General features: G+C 37.6%; 1 protein-coding gene across 3 annotated transcripts in view; it reads left to right on the top strand.

Annotated features, from left to right (window-relative positions):
• The window catches only part of GLIS3 (GLIS family zinc finger 3), a 162,358-nt gene that overhangs the window by 32,610 nt on the left and 109,562 nt on the right, over positions 1–20,186 (top strand). For all 3 annotated transcript variants that reach the window (XM_003642989.6, XM_004949062.4, XM_040656276.2), the window contains exons 2-3: positions 11,298–11,505; positions 16,446–17,571. In XM_003642989.6, coding sequence (XP_003643037.3) covers positions 11,324–11,505; positions 16,446–17,571 — 1,308 coding nt within the window. In that variant the 5' untranslated portion in view covers positions 11,298–11,323. The remainder of the gene's footprint in view (positions 1–11,297; positions 11,506–16,445; positions 17,572–20,186) is intronic.

Raw genomic sequence — 20,186 nt, 5'->3', positions numbered from 1 at the left:
AGAATATTTATTGACAAGTAAATTTGAAGTCTGGAGTGATATCTGAACTCCAGACACTCTCTTGGCAGTGCTTTCCCTCCCCAGCCTGTTCCTCTGGTTCCCCATACATTTGCCCCTCCCATGGCAATCCTCTGACATCTCTTTGGTTTTTTCAAGTGTATGGGACTTGGCAAGGATAGACTTAATTTTCCTCATAGCATTCCCATATAGTTCTGTGTTTTGTATGTGTGGCTAGACAGTGTTGATAACACACCAATATTTTGACTCTTTCTGATCAGTGCTTTCCGTGTCAAGGCTACCTCTCCAATTTGTTGCCCCCCAAAAATGCCAGTAGCCTTGTGTGGGTGTGGACAAAAAGCTGAGAGGAGATGCAGCCAGGACAACCAACCCAAACTGACAAGAGGGGTATTCCATGACATATGGTGTCATTCTAACCAATAAAAGCTGAGGAAATGAGGGAGGATGCAGAGACATTCATGGTGATGGCATTTGTCTTCCTGAGTGACTGCTGTGGGTACTGAGGCTTTCCTTCTTGAGAAGCATCTGGACATCTGCCTTCTGATGGAAGGTATTGAATAAATCTACTTTTTTTCTTTTTTTCTTTTTTTCCTTTGTTTCTGTGCACAGCTTTTCCTTTCTTTTTTAAACTGTTTTTACCTCTTTTCCATGAACTTTCTGGCCCTGTGCTGTTAAGGAAGGGGAGTGAGAGAATAGCTAGGTGGACATCTGGCCATCCACATCTAGGTGCTGCCTACCACAGACTGCCAATATTCATTCATATATGCTTGCAGACTTGGCTATTTAATGTTGCATGAGGATCTAGTCGTATCACAAAAAATGCTATAGCTCTTTCTCTGGTTATTGACTTTTTAACTCTTCTCCGTTGGCATAGTTTAATCTTCTGCATTATTATGGAAGTGGAAGTAGCTTTATTTTGTGTCTTCAGCTTGCAGTCTATATCACAACTACTTAGAAGCAATTTTATTTGTTACTGTTAAATGAAGTTCTACAAAGAGTAAAGCTGAGTGTGGATTCCAAGAATAGTGAAAAGCAACTATGGCTGCCTGTAAGAGGTGCTGATTTATATACTATTCACATTAACACCAGACACTTTGAATCTTTATTCAGTGAAAATCAAACCAGAATACTAGAGAAACTGGCATTAAACTCTATGCAGAAATATAACTGAAGTTCTGTGTGATGGGAGTTTGAAAAATGACTGAAGCAGCTTATATAATGAGGTTTTGTTTATAAATAAAGACTTTTGTACTTGGGAATTTCATTTCAGTGAAAGTCAGCAGGATTAAGTCTTCAAAAAAGTTACATCATCAGTTTTAAACATTTTACTCTTACCAATACAGCACATTCTCTCCATCAAGCTAATGTGAATGTTAGTATCACTTTATTTTGTAGAGGTGTGGAGGAGAGATGTACAGCTGGGATTGTGAGCTTATAAAAATGAGTTCAGTCTCCATCAGGACATTTGCGTATTTTTCTGCCCTTTAACAAAGATGCTTCAGCTCAGAGCAAAAGACACATACATTTTCCTTTTTATACCACTTGTCCGTGAACTATTCTTTCCAGCACTTACAGGCACGTGTACTCACCGGTGTGTTGGTATGCCAGTATGGTTTTCTGTGTCTTCGCATCAGACCTTAATCAGTAGCCAACTTGGGATACCAAACCATCTTAACACAGCAGCATCCTCTTTACAAACCTGTGGTTAAGATGTAATTCTCTGGAAATCAGTTTTGACGAAAATGACAGCTCAAGGCATGGGCCATTAAAGTCACCTTAATCCTCTCTGTTACTATCCTGCTCTATGAAAAGTGGATGGACTCACTCACTTTTTTTTTTTTTTTTTTTTTTTTTTTTTTTTTTTGGTCACAACAACAAAGGACCTGGGAAATTTCAATTAATTAACACTCCTTGGGTTAATTAAATAATAAAATTAGAAGAATAATGTTGAAGGCTTTGAGAAGAGTGGAAGCATGTAGCGACAACACCAGTTTTAAATATTTGTGGCTGTTGGTATAGTTTTCCTGTGGCTTGACTTTGACTTGAAGTGTGGAAGGACAAGTGAAAGGCTTTGTTTGAGTCATAATGTAATAATATTTCAGCTTTTAAGAAATCTAAAATGTCATGACTGCTGTCATTTCATTATTGCTGTATGCCTTTATTGGCCATATATTTCATAGAAGATTAACTGAGAAAATAGTAGAAGAAATTTCCAGAGAAGTCACGGAAATCATGCAAGTGGACTCTGAAAGAGAAATTTAGTTTAATTTCATATATTCTGAATTGAGAAAATACATATGTAGGCACATCTTTATAATAGAGAATAATCTCTTTATGCTTTATTGACATGCCTTTTTGAGTTTCTAGTTTACGGACTTTAAAAAACAAAAAAGTTACAACAAGCACATTATGTTTGAATTGATTGTCATGAAGGTGGAACAACCAGAGATCAGTGTAGTAAGTTTTAAAATAATTAAATTAATGTGCATCAAAAACATTGCATTTTTTTCTTTCAAAGTGTTTTTTTTCAGCCAGAATAAAAAGTTTCCTGTTCTGTGTGGAAAGAGATTTGCATAATGCTTTGAGATACTGCGATTGCAGAAATTCAGATTTTGATGATGCCTGATAGACATACTTGAAATGTATATATAAGTTAACAAGATTACTGCTTTCAAAGACATTTGTATTTTTACTGACAAGTTTTTCTGAGGTGGTAAAATGCATTGGTATTTAATGAAGCGTGAAACTTTTAAATGAACCGTGAAAGCAATAGTTAAACTAATTAGCTGAGTACAAAGCTTCTTAGAATACATACCTTAAGTGGGCTTGTTATTTCTGCCTAGTTAAACTGACAACTAGGATAAAGTTGTCACGTTATCAGTTAGGAGAAACAACATTAAACAGTATCTTGTTTTTAATACAAGAAAAGATAGAAAATTGCTTCTTTGTACTGCTCAGAAACTCAGGGACAAGGCAATTTTTAAAAGTATGGTGTAGTTATCCTTGAACAATTGACTTAATCTAGGAAACAAAAGCAAACTGAATGTTATTGCAAGTCCTTGCATTCCTACTTACATACTCCAAGAACCTCTTTCTGCAGTTCTTTCTTTCTATGCTAACATTTGCCGCCTGTTCTTATTTAGTATCACTGTTCAGCCGGTTGACATTTATTCTTTTTTCCTTCTGCTTGCGTGTTTCATTCTCTTGAAGAGAATTCTCTTTCGGCTTTCCTGAGAAGTAGTGGTTAAATAACTCAGGCCATCTGTAAAGATCTAGAAAGAGTTCTTCATATAGGATTGCACTTTAATATTTGACAGAACCTTTCCTGCATGTTGGTGGTGTTTGTTTGTTTGTTTGTTTCTTGAAAAGATGTTTCGTGTTGGGTCATGAGATGAAATGGCACTTAAGTGTTATGGTTCCAAGAGTGAGAACTGGCCCATGATGGAGTTAGGAAGAGCCGTCCTCTGGTAAGGACTTCTGCAGCTGGTAGCAGGCTTTCCTAGAGTTAGGCTATGATAATTCATTGGAGTTAAGGAAGTCTAAGCCAGCTTAGTGTGTCCCCTTGCCCTTGGTGCTCTGCTGGATGGAGCTAGCATCCCAGTTTCTCAGTGGCAGAAGAGAGAAAAGACCATCTCTTCTCCTGGGACCTGGAGGAGGGATGGGCACTACCTCTGTTCCTGACTTTACTCACAATCCATACAAGGCTGCCTCCATGTGAGGCAGTGTTTGGATGCTAAGCATAGCCTGATGAACGTAATGGCAAGAAGTTAAAAGATATGTTGTGGATAGAGGGGAAAGTTGCTATGATGCATTCCTTCAAAAGTCTTCTCAGTAGTGTACTGCACATGCCCATGCTTACTGACAGTACAGCTCATACCTACCATTTTCTAAAGCAGTAAGGATATGGAGATAACAGAAAATATCTCATTTGAGCATCATTTAATTAAAACTAGGGGAATACTTTCAGGAATGTGATGAAAAAGAAATGGTAAGTATGTATTTCTGATAGGAAGAAATAATGCACAACATTTTACTGAAAGTTGAAGAAGTATAAGAAGGAAGTTTTTGTGGGAGATGAATTGTTACAGGATCTGGAGATTGTTTTTCTGAGGTATTTTCTTAGTTGGCTGATCTTCAATAGGAAGACATATTTCCCTTCTAATTTAGTACAGATTTTACAGAAGTTGGAAGTAAATTAATTCTTTCCAAAAGTGTTTCATCCAGGTAATGATTGCCTAATCCTGCTTTGTAGTGTCTTTCTGGTGGTTCATTAGTACGCGATAATTCTTCATTGCTGTCAGGTGATATCAGTGAAGAAGTATTCCAAAACCCCTACTGAAATCAGTCAGCTTTATTTTTCAGTTAAGTGCAACACTGCCTAATGGGGAAAGTATTTCTCTACAGATTTTATCTGGAGTCATACCATACATAACGCATCAGGAAGTTTTAACAGTAGAGAGGTTTTTTTTGTTTGTTTTTTGTTTTTCCTTGTTTGTTTGCCCCTTCAATAGTGCCACTCGCGATTCATTTGAAAAAGAAGCCAACAGTCTGTGCTCTCATGCATATACAGATGTAGACGTATGATCTGTGTTCTTTTAAGTTAGATTCAAAGAGTATTTTCCCAGTGGGACTGAAAATAGATGGTGTTATCTCTGATTCTGCTGGAATTCTCTTGTATGTATTCATTTTTTTCAGAAAGGCAGACTAAATGATCAGACTAAGTTTAGTAGCTAGAAACCTACTAAAGCTAATATGAGGAATGCACACCACACAGAAGTAGTATCATAGACAAAAGACGTAGAGTAGTATGTTTTGTTTTGTAGAAGAGCACATACAGTATACAGTCTTAACATTCACAAAAGCAGAAGCATATCAATATAGGGAATCCTTTAAGGAAAAGAGATAGGACAGAATAATCTACTTATAACAAGTAAGGAGTTACCTATTACAACTAGAACATTTATATTTTAATCCAGTTAAACATTTACTGGTTTGTGCAGTAGTTAAATGATAACTTCCTACATTTTATGCAAAATAGGAAAACAAAACAGCTTTCAAGATAGCTTTTTAATAAATGGGAGGCTTTCCTCTTATAAATAAAACTGATTCCACTTATTATGCTACATTATAGAAGTCTTTAATTGAAAATCTTTGTTTTACAGTATGTGTTTTCACCTGGAACTTTCCTGAACCAAACTGTTTCATAATATATTCTTAGTTTAGCCATTAAGAGACCACTGTTTTCATTCGATTAAATTCCATGGTTAAATTGTTCCATAGGTGATCTCATTTCTGTCTGCTTTAAACCAGCTAAGTTAATTACCTTCAAGGTATTGTTTTCACTGGTCAGTTTTGGATAATTTTTTACTCTGGTTCCACTTGAAGGGAGACATTGTTTTTAATTGTGCTTTGTCAGTCTCTTCTGTTTCACCATGGAGTTTCTGAAAGTACACACTTGATTACTTCATGCAATGAATGGCAAATAACATTGGAAATTAGTGCAAGCTAATTTACAAAGCATGCTCTGATAATAAAGATACTGCAAGGTTCAAAGCATGGAAAGCTTTCACAGTGCATGCGCAATATTTTCTCATAATACAGTGTGGCCATATAATTCTGTTCAGTGTATTTCCTCGAGATTATTTTTCTTGATTGTGAAGATTAAATGTCTGTAAACAGTTACACACCTGGGAATTGCCAATACTATTCAAAATAATGGTCTTTCTGCCTCACTGTTCAGAGTGTCCACTGCCTGAGGTTTTAGAGGAAATTTCTTATTAATAAAGCATTGCTAGTGAATTGTCAGCTAAGATCAAACCCAGGTTAGGTTAAAAACATAGAGGTGTTTTTTGTTTGTTTGTTTTTTAAGAAGGGTAGTGGTTTAGTAATTTCTTTGTACTGTGATGCTTTGCAGATTGTTTTCCACATAAAAGTTGTTCAAAGTCAACATAACTTTGATGGAATTTTATGTGGCTCACCTACAAGGCTCAAGGGATCCTTAAGGATCATCCTGTTCCAGCTCCCTGCAATGGACAGGGGGACATCTTTCACTAAATCAGGCTGTTCAAAGCCTCCTCCAACCCAACTTTGAACACATCCAGGTATGGCGTGTCTGCAGCTTCTCTGGACAACCTGTGTTAGTGTCTTGCTACCTTCATTCCTTACATTCAGTTTGAACATACTCTCTCTCAGATGAAAACTATTGTTCCTTGTCCTGTCACTACAGGTCCTGGTAAAAAGTCTTTTCCATCTTTACTATAAGATTCCTTTATATATATGAAAGGCCACTGCAATGTCTCCCCAGAGCCTTCTCTTCTCCAGGCACTCGCCAGTTCTCTCAGCATCTCCTGGCAGGAGAGGTGCCTCAGCCCTATAATGGTCCTTGTGGCCTCCTCCGGACCAACTCTAGCAGGTTCATGTCTTTTTTTGTGCTGGGGACACAAAACAGTATGCTATACTCCAGACTGACTCTGATGAAAGCAGAGGAGAGGAGGAGAATCACCTCCATTTGACTGCTGGCTGTGCTTCTTTTTTTGCTGATGAATGTTTTTATTGTATTATCGTTTATACATGGGAAGCATAGTTTACAATTACAAAGGTTAGGTGAAGCAGTTTCATTGTATAACATGAGTTACTTGACAGAATTAGTGATGTACTACTTTTGGCTTGGAGTAGTAGTTAAAGAAACTGTTTTTCAATCAGTAGTATTATTGTGTTTACATAGAAACCTCATTTTGGGCTCTGCCTCCAAAAAGTATGACAGCAATATGAATTAAGATGAAAGTCAGTGTACGCAAATTAAACTAATCATATTTTTCTGTATTCTTTGAACATTCTTCAGAAGTTTTGTGGTGAAATATTTTTGCATGTCAAGGATGAGTGAAGCTTACCTATTAACCAACTATAGAGAATAAATAAGGAAAATAGGCAAATGAAGGAATGAGGAAGTGAATTGATTAAAGTATTTCCATAAAATATTTTTACTGTTTATACTTGTTATCTATTACTGTTAGTTATTGATAAGCAGTGGTTTTTATTTATGTGTAATATGTTTCTTTGGAATAAATTATGTGCTAATCATCTGCAGCTCTTCCTGTCATACAGCTTGGGCTTGATTCTTTCTCCTATTCTGTTTTACAATACTGTTGCCTTTATTAAGCTATCTCCTGATTTAAATCTTTGTGTATAAGAAAAGAAACCAGTTATTCTGCTCATTTGAAATACTCCTTCCATATATTTTTCTGAAAATCTCTAGTGTCAGTCAAACACTTCTGATGTTCTCCAAAGAGTTTCCCATTTATCTCCACTTATGTGAATTCAAGACATTAAGGAATTCCTTTCACTGATCCAGACTTTTCAGGCTTCAGGACTGAGGGCTCCTCTAGCACTGTGTGTATGAAATGCCAAATGCTCATCTAGGGCCTAATCATTCTGCCTGGTCAAGTTCATTCAAAACTTTTGAGCACATTTTATGACACCTTGCCTTATACCAGCCATCTCAAGTGTCCACATTGTTCCCATTTAACTTTATGCTGATTCAGATGTGGTCTGCAACTGGATCAAAGCCAGCATAAGCTTCGTATCTTGTGCCCTGGCTTAGCTCAACACACCTGTGATTGTCTGCTCGTGTCTCATCAAATTAATACTGCTTGGTGACCCACAGGGCAAAGATGAGATAATGGTTGTGGTCTTGTAGCACATATACACTTCTGTAGAACTGTTGATAAAATGCTATGACTTTGATGGCACTAGTCTTTTACTTTACAGTCTCTGAATGGTGGGAGCTGATTATAGGATCTTTCTTGATTTTCTCTCTCTTTTCCTTTTAATTGGAAGAATGGTCATCCTCCCCCCCCACCCCCCCCGCCAAAAAAAACAAAAAAACAAAAAAACAAACAAAAAAAACCAAAAACCAAATGCTTACCAGTGACTTAAAGAATAAAAACTTTTCACTGTGCTTCTGAATCAGAGAAATGCTCTGGCAAATATTTATTAGGGTCAGAGTTCTATACTAGTTTTGTCAGTCATCCCCAAAATAAAATCTTTCTAAAGTACTCTGTTTCTCATTTTTCTGTTTCAGTGATAGGTGAACAGACTATCTTTGGCTTTCATCCTGAGTATCACTGAGCGGGCTGTTTATACAGTGATAATAAGTGCAAAACTTCAAGGGAGACTGGGATGTATTGAGAATACAATTACAACAGTACTGGATTGGCATAACTGCTTTTTCTGATTTTTGGGGGGGGGGATTTTTTTTATTTTTATTTTTATTTTTTTGTGATATCTATATTCCAAGAAGATCATGTTTAATCATGTATAATTAATGATCTCATTTTCTGGTTGCAGATTGTCATTTGAATGGACTAGGTTACCTTGTCCCCAAATGAAAATCAGACAAGTACATAGACTTTTGATTTCCTGTATATGATAAGCTTGGTACTATAGTTACTATAAAAAACTTGTAGAAAGTGGGTTTTTTGTGAAGGACATTAGGTTGTTATCTAGGAAAGAATCAGAACAGTTTTACTCAAGTTAAATAGTAGTTTGCTATCTTACCTAAGCAGTAAACTCTACAAGCTTCCCAACTGTGCTACAGTGTCAAAAACAGTTAAATTTTCTTACAGTCATAGAACTATAGAATAGTTTGCATTGGAAGAGACTGTTAAGATCATCTAGTTCCAACCCTCCTGATACAGACAGGGATGCCTTCTACTAGACCAGGCTGCTCAAAGTCCTATCTAGCCTGGCCTTGAATGCTTCCAAGGAGGGGGCATCCACAACCTCACTGGGCAACCCGTTTCAGTGTCTCACCACCCCCACAGTAAGGAATTTCTTCCTAATATCTAGTCTAAATCTACCTTCTATCAGTTTAAAGCCATTTTCCCTCATCCTGTTGCTACACGCTCTTGTGAAAAGTCCCTCCCCAGCTTTCCTGAAGGCCCCATTTCAGGTACTGGACGGTTGGTATAAAGTTCCCCCTGCAGCCTTCTCTTTTCCAGCCTGAAGAGCCCCAGCTCTCTCAGCCTGTCCTCACAGGGGATGTGCTCCAGCCCTCCATCATCTTTGCAGTCCTCCTCTGGACCTGCTCCAACAGCTCAATGTCCTTCTTGTCTTGAGGGCCTCAGAACTGGACAGAGTACTCCAGGTACGGTCTCATGAAAACAGAGTAGCAGAATCACCTCCCTCAACTGTTGGTCATACTTTTCTTGATGCAACCCAGGATACGGTTGGCCTTTTGAGCTGCAGGTGCAGTTTTCTATATTATTCTAGCATTTTTCACTGCCTTATATATGCTTTGACACAGAAGGTGTTTGCTTCTAGGTAATGTCAATACCTTTCTTAAAAACAGCTAACTGTACATGATATGCACACATACATAAGTATATTATATAACATTGTGTATTTTATGTCATGTGAATGTGTCATGCTAAAATAATATGAGGAAGCATTCATGTTATTACTAGGATCAGCTTATGCTTTTTACTTAATAATTTTGCTGGCTAGTTTCCTTTTACCTCCCTCTAACATTGTGGAAACAACTACTGAGTAGCACTGATGCAGCTGTAATGAGTTCAAAATGCAAATTACTGCACAGGAAAGAAAATAGACTGCCTTCTCTTATTCTTTTCATTTAATTGAACATCTTTGTCAAAAACACAGAGTAGTCCCACAGAGATTAAAAGCTGCTTTTCTGGTACCCCAAATGAAGTTAAATGCAGTACAAGGAATTGTGTGTACATGTTTTCCCTTGGAAGTGTCCAGTCCTTCTTGTTAAATTTCAGTTTCAGTTCCTAAACGTTGCTGTCATTCGTTATGCTTAATTTTTCAACTAGATGCAACATTGTTAACTTACGTTTCTGAATAGTAGCAATGAGCAAGTTGTGTTTGTTAAAAATCACTGTCATATTTCATCCCAAGAAGTACATTTTGGCAGTATATAATGTGATCCACTTCTAACATCTTTGAAGGACAATTTGATCTGAGGATCATGTATGTACTCCTTACATACATGTGAGAAATCAGTGGTTTGTCAATGAGAAGAAGAAAATGAGAAAGTACAGACCTCTGAAACAGGTCTTGCTTTCTTTTTTAACAATAGCAATTTCAGATGATAGTTTCTATGTTGACTAATAGAATTTTAAGATAGACTCTTCTCCTTCTTGTGACTATGAGCACTCTGAGTGTCTTCATGTACTTCTTTATGGAGTTCTCAAGCCATTTGAAAACACTTGTGAAAAAGAGGTGAGTTGTAGATTTAATTGGCAAAAAAAAAAACAAAACCCTGCTTAAATTCTTTAAGTACTTCTTGCTGTTTGTCCTGATACTGCTATCCTGCTCTGGGTAGTAGTCTGAACACAGAGAAGCTTTTAGAAATGAGAATCATCTAATTATTAACTTCCAAATATGATGGAAATAATTATCTAATTTTAATTTATTTCCAATACCCAGCCAGTCTCATATCATGTCCTAAATTTTAACTTACCCATTTTTATGTGTTTTAATTCGGGGGAATTAAACCGCCTAAGTCAGATCACAAAGTACACAGTGTTTTGCAGTTGTGTCCACTTGCCAACTACTCCTATATAATCGTTCCGTGCTATTGTGCCATCAATTTTGCGTCATGACAGCAGGGACTGAGAGCAGATTGTGGCCTTCTAATGAAAGTCCAGGATCCTTTTCTGATCCAGCTCTACGCCCTCTCTCCAGGTCTCTGAGGAACGCGGGGCTGTGGGGAAAATTATGCAGCATGTGCAGCATTTTGCCACCCCAGACCTATCGCAGAGATAGCAATTTGCATGCATGCCCGTAGTCCCCTCCCTTTTTTGATAGATAGTGGTTGGAGTGATGTAATGACTTTCAGTTTCTTAGAGCTGTGAGGTTCTGCACAATACAAGGTGGTTTTCCTGCAACCTCCTTTTGTTCCCTCTTTCATTCCTTAGAGAAAGGTCTTTTATGATTTGGCGTTCCCTCAGTTGAGAGCTGATCTTGCTCCCAGACTGTTTCAGTGGTGTTTTTTTCTGGTGTTTATCGATGATATCTGGTTTTTAGTTCATGTACTTCAACATGTTTTAAATGTGCATCATTCATCAAATCCTATCTGGAGATTGCTTTTTGTGTTTGGAGAAGTTTGCAAAATCCTTGTGTTGAACCTCTGTTTCATTCTCCTCTGAAGACATTCAGTTCAAGTCACTATTCCTGTTGTACAAACACTGTAAGTTCTGTGACTTCATTATGTGCTCATGAGAGATGAATACTAACCCACCTTTTTTTGCTTTTAGGACGTCTTGGTTATGGATCCCAGTGCATGTCTATTGGAAAAAGCAGCTGCAGCGATCTAGTAATCACCGGCAGTCCCATGACAGTTCAGCAGCTGGGACCTGTTTTGCCTCCTGCTAGTCAAGTTTCAACAGCATGCAGTCAGATCAGCCCTCACTTACAAAGGTCTATGGATGTTTCTGGCCTGAGTATTCCTCCATCAGATACAAGGTCCTCAGTTAACTTTTTTCTTTTCAGTACTTAAAGAAGAGATGTTTTTTATTCTTTAATTTTTTAAAAATTTTCATATCATTTTAAATGCAGCCTTTCTGATATAATGACCTAACTGTAGCTCTTGTATGCCATGGCAAATTTAATTCAAACTAATTTAAATCTGTAATCACAGTGGTTTGGATAATTCATATCAAGGAGGAAATGTGGCTAGAACTTTTCTATGCTTGATGGGGTTTTTTTCTTAGATGAAGACTTTTATAATCACTTAAGCATATTTTTGTACAGAAAAAAAATAGAAGTCAGAAACTGAAAATATTGAGGAGAAAGTAGAAATACTCTAAATGTTATATCTTCTTGGGCAGTTATGTATTTTAAGCTTACCATAACGTTAGGAGTGTTATGCTGACGTTAACCAAGTGACAATAATGTCTGATAAAATAACACTAATACCCCACTAACGTTTTTCTCCTCTCATCAACTATGTCTGCTTTAAAATTGTTTGAATCATTAAGTTAATTGTATCAGTTGTTCCCTATCTGCACTGAACGAGCAGTTAACAACATATGTTCCATATGCTCAAATGAATTTTGAAATTATAGCTATGAGTACAACAGATAAACACGAGTGAAGAGAAAACAGTTGCTTAGATAGCCTCCATACAGGCACAGTAAGCACATCCCTACACTTTAGTTAAAAATACAGTGAAAAAAACAATCCTGAGTGTTATGTCAGAAACTACACAGCCAATTCTGTAGATGTGAATTGAGCAATAGTTGCCTCCTGAGCCTAAAATATAACTGTTCTTGTTCACAAAAGACCCCTTATTCTCTTAACAATTTACATTTGACTATATCACTTTATTGAAAGCTAAGGAATGGGCTTGAAATAATTAAAACTGTTATTATGTAACTGGAAGAAAATCTTGCTACTATCTGTAATATTCTGGGACATGTTGGACTAGATGATTCTTGTGTGTCTCTTCTAGCTTGAGATATTCTGATCTGTTCTATTTCTGTCTCTTCAGTAGTAAAAACTGAGTCCTCTGGGACAGTTTCGAAAATGAATTGTGCTTCCTTTAAAAACATGCCAGGGAAAACCATTCACTGCTAAGCTAGTAAAAAATGACAGCTCAAGAAACATGCATTTATGGCAGAATAGAAATGATAGAATGTAAATATCATTAGAGTATTATTACCTACTTAATACTCAGAAGTTTTAAATGCACCTGTAGGATTTATTATATTTATGTGAACATATGGCTGTGTGTACTATGTCAACACTAAGTTCTATGTTTTTATTTTAATGAAACATTTAGTAAGGGTGAACTGAAGTTGAAGCTCTGGCAGAATTCAGGTTCTAGTGTATCTAGAGTCTCTTTTAATGATTTATCCATGAAGACTTTATAAAATCAATTTGTCGTACAAAGAATGTCTATTTCAGCAATTTTCCTCTCAATTTAGGGTAAAACAACTTTCAAGTTAGATTTTAATTCATGGATTGTGTAAACACTTTAAAAAAAATTGTTTTAGCATTAAACTGCATTTGCCTAAGCTGGTTGCTTAAACTAATTTTATAATCTGTTACAGGCTGAGAGCCTTCTCTGTATTGTGCTTTTTAGGATGCATCATTACCTGTGCTCTGGTAGTTCAATCCAAAACAGGTTGTGGATTGAACTGACTCAAAACAAAATGACTTGTCTTGATTTTTACTGATGGCACTAGAAGGGAAAGTTTACTAAACTGTAGTTTACTACATTTAATATCAGATTTTTGTATATACACCAAAAAAGATACAATCTTCATCTTCCTTGAGTTTCCCACACACCTTTTCAGAGGAGTCAGTTATGTTGGATGTCATCAGATCCCTATGGATGTGATCTATAAGATAGCAGATATGTCTCTCTCAGCTAGAAAAAATTAAGCACAGCCTTTCTTAGGCACTGTGGATTTTTGGAGAATTCATATTCCAGATTACAGTCTGACTGTAAGCCCTTTCTATTAAGTGTCTTGGAAGAAGAGAGAGCCTTTAAACAAATTAAACAGGAGATAGTTCATGCAGTAGTCCATGGGCCAGTCTGGGCAGCCAAGATATAAAAAAAATATGTGGTCTACAGTGCAGGTAGAGGGAATGCCTTACTTGGAGCCTCTTGTACAAAGCAGCAGTGGAGGCTGAAGGTCATCCTCTGGTGTTCTGGGGTCTAGTATATAGAGGATCTGAAGCCCTCGACGCTCAACTGCAAAAGAGATATTGGCAGCATATGAAGGGTTCTGATCTGCTTTGGAAGTGGTTAGTACTGAAGCACAACTACTCTTTGTACTATGACTGCCTGTGCTGCACTGGAGTTTGAAGGGAGGGTCCCCTCCACAGATCATGCAACTGATGCTTTGTGGAGTAAATGAGCCACACTGATCTCACAACTCAATCTTTAGTAGGAAACCCCAGTCACCCAGGAATCTCAGAAGTAATCTTGGACTAACGCAAAGGCAAAAAATTCAGAATATCATTAGAGGGGGAGATGATGCATGCTGAAGAGGCCCCACTGTGTAGTAGATTGCCAGAGTGAGAAGCAATATGCCTTATTCACTGATGGGCCTGTCATATCATAGGAAAGCACTGGGGGTGGAAGGCTGTCTGAAGTCCTATGTGACAAGTTGCAGAAAATGCTGTCAGAGAAGGTGAATTGAGCCAACTTGCTGAAGTGAAGGCCATCCAGCTGGCTTTAGATATTGTTGAATGAGAAAAGTGGACAGTGTTCTACCTCCACACTGACTCATGGATAGTGGGAAATGGCCTGCAGAGATGTTTACAGCAACGGAAGTAGAACAACTGGCAGTGCAGAGCTAAACCTATCTGGGCTGCTGCATTGCAGAAAGATATGGCTGCCCAGATAGACAACGTGGTTGTGAAGGTATGTCACTAGATGCACTTGTATCCAAGAGTCATGCCACTGAAGAACATCAAAACAACCAGCAGATGGATTGGGCTGGTAGAATACAAGTGGCTCGGGTAGATCTGGACTGGCAACATGAGGATGAACTACTTCTAGCTCAGTGGGCCCAAAGAAATATTCTATACCATATGATGTTAAAGGAAACTAAAATTATAGGGGCAGTTGGCCAGAGGAGGTAGCTTTTCTATTCATGCTCACTTGTGTGGACTGATCTTGATCCCTGGCTTCACCTACCAATAATTCTGAAGTTAGGTGGTTTCATGTATCTCCACTAAAGCTGCAGTTAATTCAGACAGAGTTGTGGTGCAGACATAATATGCAATAATGACCCTTAAAAGAATGTCTCGTGGATGCTTGTCTCATGGAACCTTATCCCCGGAAGCAGAGTCTGTAAGAAAATTACTTATCCCAAGTGGACTCAAAACTTGCTTACCTAGTACGAAGATAGTGAAGCAGATAGAATTTTTTCTGTAAGTGTGCTTGCTGTAACTGTGTATGTAGCAAGAAAGAGATGGGATTTATTTCTGCTTATCAAGAAAGAATTGAGATCTGTTTCTGATTATTTTCTTCATGGTTCATAGTTTTGTTCTATAAATTGCAAATCTGTAGTAATAAAATTATTAAGTAAAAACATTATAAGTAACTAACTGTAGTATCTTACCTTCGTAAATAAGAATACATTATTCCTTGTCTGCATGACTTTCTTTGAATTTCTGCATGTAAATATTTGATATATTGTTTACTTAGAAATTTAGGAAATGTTTTTAAATATCTGATGTTTACTGTACCCATTACAACTTATTAGCTGTCATTTGTAAAATTTACTTGACCTGAAATCTTTGTGTGATAGGTGAAACTATTGTTTATCTTATTTATCATGTGAGAAGATGAAAAGCGGTGACTAAGTGACTTGTCTACCTTCAAAAATGCATTTTAAAAGAGAAATCTGATTTTCTGTGCACTTGGACAACCACTGAAATTATGTGCTTTTTCAATAGAGTATTGCAAAAATAATAAATCCAGGAGTTAGCTCCCAAAATGCAGATTTTTTTGTTGTTTGTGTGATCTCCAGGTTTATCTTGATATACACCTGGTTCTCCCTACTGTTAGTATACCTCAAAAATACTAATTATCATATTGATGTCACCACTGGCACCACTGACTCGTAGGAAGTTCAAGTCTACCAATATACAGAATTGAATCATAAAGACAAATCTACTTTTCTGTGTGTTTCCTTGTTAGAACTTTCTGTAGAGAGAAATATTGTCAAGAGCTTTTTGTTTGTTTGTTTGTTTGTTTGTTTGTTTTGAATACCTGTAGTACATTAACAAACTTTTTAGTCTTTCTGTGACAGGCCAATGACTGTCATCAAAAAACTGACTATGGACTTGGAAGGAAATACATCACAAAATAAAATTAAATAAACCCTTCCAGCTAGTTCTTCTACATTATTAATGTATTTCTTTTGTTTTCTAAAATTAGGTATAACCTATATAATCATGAGCTATTTCTGTACAGAATAATATTTGTATGAATTACAATTGGCAAAGTCATAAAGGCTGAACATTTATTCTTTATTCAGTTTTCTTCCCCTTCTTTGCTAGCAAAAATAATAGACCACCATCTCAAATCAGTGAGCTTCATACAAGGCAGGAGCACAGTGCTTTGGCTTCAGAAGCTAAAACCCATTTACACTCATATGAGCTTTTCCAAAAAGTTTAAGTTTTAAAGTTAATTCTTAAATGTCTTTTTACATATACACTGACTGTGTATACCTCCTTGTAAGTTAATGGAGAAAGCAAAAATGTGAGTACTTGAAGTTAGGAAGAACTTATACATTGCTTTTCTTCAGTTTTGAGTGTGTATGAAGATGGAAGAACTACTCTACAGCAGTACACACACATTAAATTTGTACTGTTTAAGTGTCTAACTGCTTACTTAGTGTATTAATTTACTTACTTAGTGTATTATTATGCCTTTGTTCCAGGTCACCGTTGTCGCACAATTCTCTGGACTCTACAACATCAAGCTTTTCAGAAAGTCAGTTCACTTTGACTGTTAAGCAAGAGTGGTCACATGAATATGAGATACTTCATTCTCTTCCACTTGATCAAGGTTTACAAAATGGCAGTGTGCTGGGGGACTCACTAAATTTTCCTCCTGCAACATCTATGTCCAGTAACTGTATATCTGACCCATTACCATCCTGCATTCTTGGCATGGAAAATAGCCACTCTCCTAATCCTAGTTCTTGTAATTCCTCCTCCCAGTCTCAATCTGCCCGCTCCAAAAAGAAAGCACTCTCTCTGTCTCCTCTGTCCGATGGCATTGGGGTTGACTTCAATACAATCATTCGTACGTCCCCTACTTCTCTAGTGGCCTATATCAACAGCTCCAGGACTTCACCAGCTAATGTTTCTCCACAGCCTGAGGTCTATGGGCATTTTCTGGGAGTGAGAGGCAGCTGTATACCCCAAAACTGCTCTGTCCCAGCTTACCAGAAAGGCCTTCTCATGGCTAATTGCAACATTGCCTTCCCAGAGTTTGTTGAGAATGGGGCTGGTGAGTACCAGCGAATGCAGCAGCTGGAGCAAGTCAACCTGCAGACAGACATGATGACTAATATGGTGATCCAGCAGGGCATGTTTCCCATGGACAGCCAAGCAGTGGGTGCCCTGAAAAATGAACAATTGGATGACTTCTCAGGTCACACTATTGATATGCCTCCTCCACCCCCACTGCTGCCACCTACTCCGCAAGGGCCACCACCACCATACCATGCTTACCAGTACCAGCTTCCTCACAGCCTCTCTGGTCATATGCATCCTCTGCATGTGCCTCCTTCTGCTCCAGACCCACAGCTTGAGGAAGATGGAGACCTGGATGATTTTAATGGCAAACATGGCTGTCGTTGGATTGATTGCAACATGCTGTATGACCAGCAAGAGGAACTTGTGCGACACATTGAGAAGATTCATATAGACGCGAGGAAGGGAGAAGACTTCACGTGCTTCTGGGCAGGCTGTCCTAGAAGGTTCAAGCCATTCAATGCAAGGTATAAACTGCTGATTCACATGAGAGTTCACTCAGGAGAGAAGCCGAACAAGTGCACAGTAAGTCTGAATTCTGCTTCTCTTAACCTTAAAAGACTATTACTTACAAGAACGCTCAGAAGTTGTAATTCTGCTTCTTGAATGTAATACTGTGGGGTTTTTTTAGGTAGTCTGTATGAATAATCTTTCTATCTAGATAGAAAGGGAAGGTATTCTTTAAATTGTTGTGTACTGACAGATAATGCTTGACAATTTTTTTTTTTTTTCTAAATTTAAAAACCTTTTGGACTGCAAAAATGAGATGGTAAACTTCAAAAATTGAAGCTTAAGTTATCGTCAGACTCTGGAACTGCGTCGATCACACATGGGGAAAAAGTGGTGCAGAATAAATGATACAATTTTTCCCAAAATATTATTTCATCGTGTTATTCCTCCTTAACCTATGTATTTTGTGTATTTTTTAGGGCAATAGCTTGTTTCATTACTAACGAAAAAACAGCCTCTAAGCTCTGTTGTGCTGAATAGAGTAGGAAAAATGACACAGGACAAGTTCTCTGCTCTGCTACTAGCGAGCATTCAACCCACAGAGCTCTACTATTCTGTCTGGTTTATTTAGAGATGCTACAAGCTAGTTTCCTGCATATATAATAAAAGGTAACAACATAGCCAGGAAACTCCACCATCAGCTGATGTTTGGACTTCAGTGAAGCATCAGGTAACTCCTTCATTCAGATTCCTTGCTGGCTTTACACACAGGCTGTATTTTAGATGACAATTAACTTACCTCACAAAGAGCACTTTTGGTGGCAGCAGAAAGTGCTCTCAACCAGTGCTGTTCCCAGTCCTTAGCACAACCTAAGGAAACAATGGATATACTTTTTCTAGGAATAACTGCTGATTGTTACTTGGAAAAAAAATTTTTTTTTAAAAATTGCTATGAAATGTTGTAAAGTTCTGAAATGTAAGTTGGTGCAAAGAGTCTGTTTTTTGTGTTTGTCTCATTGACCATTCCATTCTTATTATTTCTGACTTATTCTAAAGGTTTGCTTATAAACTAAGTAGAGGAATTTTTTTCTTTAATTTTTTGAATTTCAAACTGCTGGTCTTTAGAGAGGAGGTATCATCTCAGACTTCACTCTTAAATTTAAAGAATGAGGCAGAGGAAGTGTCATACACCAGAGTCTGAATTCAGGTTCTCTGCTCTCAGAATCTCTTTTTAAAAAATATCCAATATATTGTTTTTTCTTTTCTTGGGATGTATTGGATCAGAATTTACCATTAATTTCAATTCTTCCACAGGTACTCCTTGTCAGATTTATGAGGAGAGAAACAGCAGAAAAAGTACTTATTAGGAGTCTATAAAACAGTTCAAGGCAGTAGCACATAGAAAAGACATCAGAGAAAGTCATCAGCACATGAGTGAAAGGAGTCAGCAATACAAAGAATGAGGGCAGGAATGATGAAAGAACATTGAAGAAAGAGAAAATTATCTGAAATCAAAACTGAGTGACAGTGCTAAGGGTGTGGTTTTAGAACAAGTTTGTGTGAAAGAATGAAGAAATTGGGTTACTCACAAAGTCATAACATTCTTTTGCATAACTTCTATTCTGCACTTTCAGGCATCTCTGGTTGGTTGGTGGCTGAACTTATCAGAAACGGAGTAAATAAATTATGAAGTTTTCCATTTGCTGATAGAAAAGCCTAATGGTATCTGGTGAGAAAACAGGAAACATAAGTTGTGATATAGTCACAGCAGAAATAGAAACAGAAGCCATTCATGGAAAACATGATTCTATTAAAAAATTAACATAGAGGAATGAAAGTGAGAAGGACAGACAGCCAGTTATGATTATGTTGTGTATTACTATGTTATTTCTTCAGAAAGGAAGTGTGGTTTTAAAGTAGTGGTAAACACACCGACAGTTTTTATTCAGGTATTTGACGCTGATTTCCTGAGGATCAGTGGTTTAATTAATGCACTTTTGCACTTTTTAAATACCTTGTGAGAAAAATGCAGATATATTCTGAAGTGTTAGAGATACTAAGGTATTCTATGATTTATGTTTTTGAACACTCAAGTTTTGTTTAATATGTTTTTACTCCTACTTAGGAGGATATAAGTGACAATATGTAAAGGGATCAAGCAGAGGGTTTGGTCCTGTGAGTTTTTATAGAGTGAATTGCACAGAATTACATAATCACAGAATTGTAGGGTTTGGAAGGAACCTCCAGAGATCATTGAGTCCAGCCCCCCTGCAGAACATACCCCCTACAGCAGACTGCGCAGGTTGGCATCCAGGCGGGTCTTGAATATCTCCAGAGAAGAGAATCCACGACCTCCCTGGGTAGCCTGTTCCAGTGCTCTGTAACCCTCACTGAAGAAGTTCCTTTGTATATTGGTGTGGAACTTTCTATGCTCCAATTTATGGCCGTTTCCCCTTGTCCTGTCCCCCCCAGACCACCGAAAAGAGGTTGGCCATGTCCCTTTGACTCCCACACTTAAGATATTTGTAAACGTCAATCAGATCCCCTCTTAGTCTTCTTTTCTCATGGCTGAAAAGACCCAGGTTGCCCAGCCTTTCAATTGCATGGCAGTTGTCTTCCAGACTTCAGTGAGGTTCTTTCAAGCAGAATCCTTCAGCCAGGAATGTTTCCTCGGCAATCCCACTGATTTC

The sequence above is a fragment of the Gallus gallus genome, chromosome Z (assembly GCF_016699485.2).
Source record: "Gallus gallus isolate bGalGal1 chromosome Z, bGalGal1.mat.broiler.GRCg7b, whole genome shotgun sequence".
Classification (NCBI taxonomy): domain Eukaryota; kingdom Metazoa; phylum Chordata; class Aves; order Galliformes; family Phasianidae; genus Gallus; species Gallus gallus.
Note: the sequence above shows the minus strand (reverse complement) of the source record. Positions and strands in the feature narration are given on the sequence as shown.